Raw genomic sequence first — 4,404 nt, forward strand, 5'->3', positions numbered from 1 at the left:
TTCAAGTGGATATGTCTGCAACATGAAGTCTAGGCAAGCTATCCACTTGCCACAAAATACCTTTTATGTTAATGTTATCAACATGTTTATTAAGGGTATGAAGTCCTTTCCTCCGAACTAGGAGTACCCCTGATGATAGTCAATATTTATGGTCCCTGTCAAGGGAGAGCTTCATTATGGAATTCTTTACTCTCCAAATCAGTGATGAGGAATCCAAACCTGGTGGTAGGCGGAGACCTCAATTTCTCTATTGGAACCGCTGGAACTTGGGGTCCATCAGCCAAAGAAGACTCGTTATCAGATTTCTTCCTTAATATGCTTAACACTCATAATTTGATGGATATCAACCTGTTGAAACTAAGGCCCACATGGAGGAATCGAAGAACCGGGGAATCCAGAATTGTAAAAAGATTGGATCGGTTCCTCCTTTGTGAAGAGATAGCATCGAGGATCCCTGCCTTCCGTCAATGGGTAGGAGAGGGAGGGAACTCATATCACCTTCCAATTCTTCTCGAGCTTTCCAAGCCTCCAAAAAAGTCGGAAACCCCTTTTAAATTCAACTCCTCATGGTTGTAGGAGGAATCTTTCAATAATATTTTCAAAGAAACTTGGAGATCTCCAAGTATAAATGACAGTGAAGAAAAGGGCTTCCTGTTCATGGAAAATCTTAAGAGACTGAAAAAAGAAACAGAGGAGTGGTCGAAGGCTAGGAAACAAAAGCAGAATGAAGATCTAAATAAAATTGGTCTAGAACTTCAAGAAATGGAAAGTCCTGAATCAGATGGCTATGAAACTCAGGAGAAAAATGATAGAATTCTGTTGTTGGAAGGTCAACGAAGTAAAATACTTCTAGCAAGAGAGGAGGAATGGAGGTTGAAAAGTAGAGCTGTTTGGCTGAAGGCAGGGGATGAAAATACAAAATTTTTCCACAATTATGCCAGAGGAAGGAAGAACTCAAACACCATCTGGAATCTAAATGATGAGGAAGGTCGGGAAGCAAACTCTTTTGAAACTTTGTCTCATATGGGGAGAAGCCACTTTCAAAAGCTTTTCACAGATCAAGGGGAAGTCACGCTGGCAGAGGTTATCAGAACAGCCCAATGCTTTCCTCGCTATGTGGAGGAGGATGAAGCGGAGGAGCTGATGGGAGAAGTCACTAAGGAGGAGGTCGAGAGCATTATTAAATCAATGGCAAAGGACAAGAGTCTGGGCCCGGATGGGTGGACAATTGAACTATTCCAACACTTTTTCGATCAAATTGGACAGGAATTGACGGAGGTGGTCGAAGAATCCAGGAGGAAAGGTGCTATCTACCCCCCTTTCAACTCAACTTTCATAGCACTAATCCCAAAAAAAGAAGATCCGGGCTCCTTTGAAGACTTCAGGCCAATCTCACTTTGTAACTGCATTTACAAAATCATTGCAAAAGTGATAGTGGTCCGAGTGAAGCCCATTTTGTCGAGATGCATATCAAATGAACAGTTTGGGTTTTTGGATGGCAGACAGATCCATGAGGCCATCAGGGTTGCTCAGGAAACAATCCATAGCGTCAAACAAATGAAAAGGAAAGGGGTTGTCATTAAAATAGATCTATCAAAAGCTTATGATAGAATAAGTTGGATCTACATCCATATGTTATTAACTCATCTGGGTTTCAAAGTCGATTTTATCAACTGGATCATGGGATGCATTACAAGTGTTAGCTTCGTGGTTTTGATAAATGGAGCAACTTCCTCTTTTTGCAAAGGACAAAGAGGATTGAGACAGGGATGCCCTCTTTCGCCCCTGCTCTTTCTTCTGGTTGCAGGAGGTCTAAGCAATTAGTATAGAAGGCAAAAAGGGATGGAGCTATAAGAGGTTTGGAAGTGGCGATAAATATGTTCATTTCTCATCTACTATTTGTAGATCAAATTTTACTCTTCAGTAATGGGAACATAAATGAAATAAAGGAACTCAAGAGGATTTTAGATCTTTTCATGAAAGCCACAGGAATGCAAGTGAACCAAAGGAAATCTCAGTTGATCCTGGAAGGTTCTAACATGCAGGAGATAACCCAAATTTCATCAGTTTTACCCTTTGATGTTCATGAACTCGATGATCCATTCAAATATCTGGGGTTCTAGTTGAAACCGAATGCTTATCGGAAACAGGATTGGAACTGGCTAATAGCAAAAATAGAAGCCAGAATTACTCATTGGAGTTTCATGTGGATTTCAAGGGCCGGAAGGTTGACCCTTATCAAATCTGTCCTTCTAGCAATACCGGTTTATTTTGCAGCCTTAACATGGGTTCTTAAAGGCATTCTGGAGAAAATAAGAAGGATTTGCAGCAGATTTCTTTGGGCAGGATCAAAGGAGGAATCAGTCCTACCTTGGGTAGCATGGGAGAAGGTGGCAAGGCCAAAAGAATGGGTAGGATGGGGAATAAAAGATCTCACAGCTTTTGGACCTTCATTAGCAGCAAAATTAGGATGGAGGATAATTAAGATGGGAAACCTATGGACGATGGTGGTGAAAAGGAAATACATTGACCCTGTCCCATTAGAAGACTGGATAAGAAACCCAATTAAGAAAAAAGGGAATGTTTTTGTTGTTTGGAAGGCTACCATAGACGCTTTCAAGATCATTGAGCAAGGTTTGTCTTGGCAGGTTGGGAATGGGGAGAACCTTCGAATAGGGAAAGATCCCTGGGTAGGCTGTAATGAAAATTTTGCATTATCCCCGGACCTTATTAGGCATCTCGATTCCAAAGGAGTTTATTTCCTCAATCAGATCGAGAAACAAGGTCACTCAACTATTTGGGGACAAGCGTGGCTATCAGGGGAGGAATTGGATCTGTTGCCCCAATGGTGGGATGAATGGAAGATTTATACTCAAGAGCTCTCCAGGTCAAATGTGAGATTGAGAGACAGACCGGATCAGCTGGTGTGGGCCCATGCAGAATCCGGGTCCTACTCCCCAAAATTTGGATATAAATGTCTTATGACAAAGAAAGGATGGGGGAACCCGAATTGGTGGGCCAAACATCTATGGAAGCTTAAATGCCCTGAAAAAGCTAGACTTTTCTTCTGGTGCATTCTCAAGCGAAAGGTTCCAACATGGGACATCCTTCAAGCCAAATATAAGTCAGGATCGGGGAGATGCTCGTTGTGCAAAAACGATTGCGAAACAATAAGGCATCTATTTATAGATTGCACGGTTGTTAAAAGAGTGTGGTTGGAGGTTGGGAAGCTCATCCAAAAGAATGTAGTCTGGGAAGGGGAATTATTCTCAGATGTTTGGCAAAAATGGTGGCATCTTTATCTGGAAGGGAACTTGCGGAATTTGCCCCTCATCATAGCATGGGGCATTTGGATAGCCAGAAACAGGAGCATTTTTTTGGATAAGCACACCCCTTTTGAGGCTATTGCAATTCAATGTACCTCTATATATACCAATATCCCTGAGCCTGATATAGTGAATGAGCCCAGACAAGCTATTGAGGAACAAATTAAGGAAGGCATACTGTGGGCATATTTTAATGGGGCATCCCAGAACAACAGAGCAGGAGTCGGGCTGGTAATTCACATAAACCAAAACAGGTGCCTTAAGGCCTTGATGGGCCTAGGAACTGGTACACATAATTCCGCAGAGTTGTCTACTCTAAAACTGCTTCTATGCTGGCTTATTCACAGGAACATCTCCACAGTTCAGATCTTCGGGGACTCACTGAATTTTATAAAATGGTTCAATGGGCAAAGCAGATGTCAAAACTATATGTTATTACCTTTATTAGAAGAGACAAAACAGTTAAAGCACTCCTTTAATGTTTTTTCTCTTTGCCACATCTACAGGGATCGCAATGATACAGCAGACAGGCTTTCTAAAGAGGGTCTGCAACAAGATATGGGCAGTTGGAGAATAGCAGATGAGGACCAGGGAGAGATTTGTGTGTTGGATCAGCCACCATATTCATAGCCAGTTTACACTATGGACTCTTCAGGCTTTTTTGCACAGCCTGATTTTGTTTACAGCAGCTATTATGATGTTTTCTCTCTTTTGTCACTGTTTTTATAAACTGTTTTCAGACTCTTGTTGGTTTTGTTCTACTTCTTGTTTGGGTTGTTTTCCTCTATGAGGAGACCCGGGAAGTGGATGCATCATTTTTTATCCTCTCATGGAGACTTTCAGACTTAGTTTAAAACTGATATATACTGTTTATCTTGAGCTGGAGACAGGGGTTGTTTTCCTCGATATGAGGAGGTCCATGTTTTCAGATCAGTGGTCTATCTTTTTCCCTCATGTTTTTGGACAGGACTGATAGTCACATCCTGTGGAGCTCTATGATTTTCAAATCATACAGCAAATTGAATGCTTAGGCATATACTATGTAACTTTTTATTTTGGTTATAAAAAGTTCGATTTT

The 4,404-nt window shown here is 41.4% G+C and overlaps 1 protein-coding gene across 1 annotated transcript; it reads left to right on the forward strand.

The window, feature by feature from the left end:
- Positions 1 to 657: 657 nt before the first annotated feature.
- LOC149175265 (uncharacterized) lies at positions 658 to 3,805 on the forward strand. The gene is made up of 3 exons (XM_089421097.1): positions 658 to 1,524; positions 2,151 to 3,557; positions 3,674 to 3,805. Exons 1-3 carry the CDS (start codon positions 658 to 660, stop codon positions 3,803 to 3,805), a joined length of 2,406 nt encoding a protein of 801 aa, XP_089277223.1.
- The last annotated feature ends 599 nt before the right edge of the window (positions 3,806 to 4,404 follow it).

This window comes from Pinus tabuliformis, chromosome 4_1 (genome assembly GCF_031772625.1).
Source record: "Pinus tabuliformis cultivar Carrire ecotype Pingquan chromosome 4_1, CPIR1, whole genome shotgun sequence".
Taxonomy (NCBI): Eukaryota; Viridiplantae; Streptophyta; class Pinopsida; order Pinales; family Pinaceae; genus Pinus; species Pinus tabuliformis.

What these genes read in the sequence shown, in the direction of transcription:
- LOC149175265 (XM_089421097.1), top strand. Translation starts at nt 658, where the DNA reads ATGGAAAATCTTAAGAGACTGAAAAAAGAAACAGAGGAGTGGTCGAAG. An exon ending in AGATCCATGAGGCCATCAGG is followed by an intron (nt 1,525 to 2,150) that starts GTTGCTCAGGAA and finishes TATCGGAAACAG; the next exon opens with GATTGGAACTGGCTAATAGC. An exon ending in ACAGAGCAGGAGTCGGGCTG is followed by an intron (nt 3,558 to 3,673) that starts GTAATTCACATA and finishes GCTTATTCACAG; the next exon opens with GAACATCTCCACAGTTCAGA.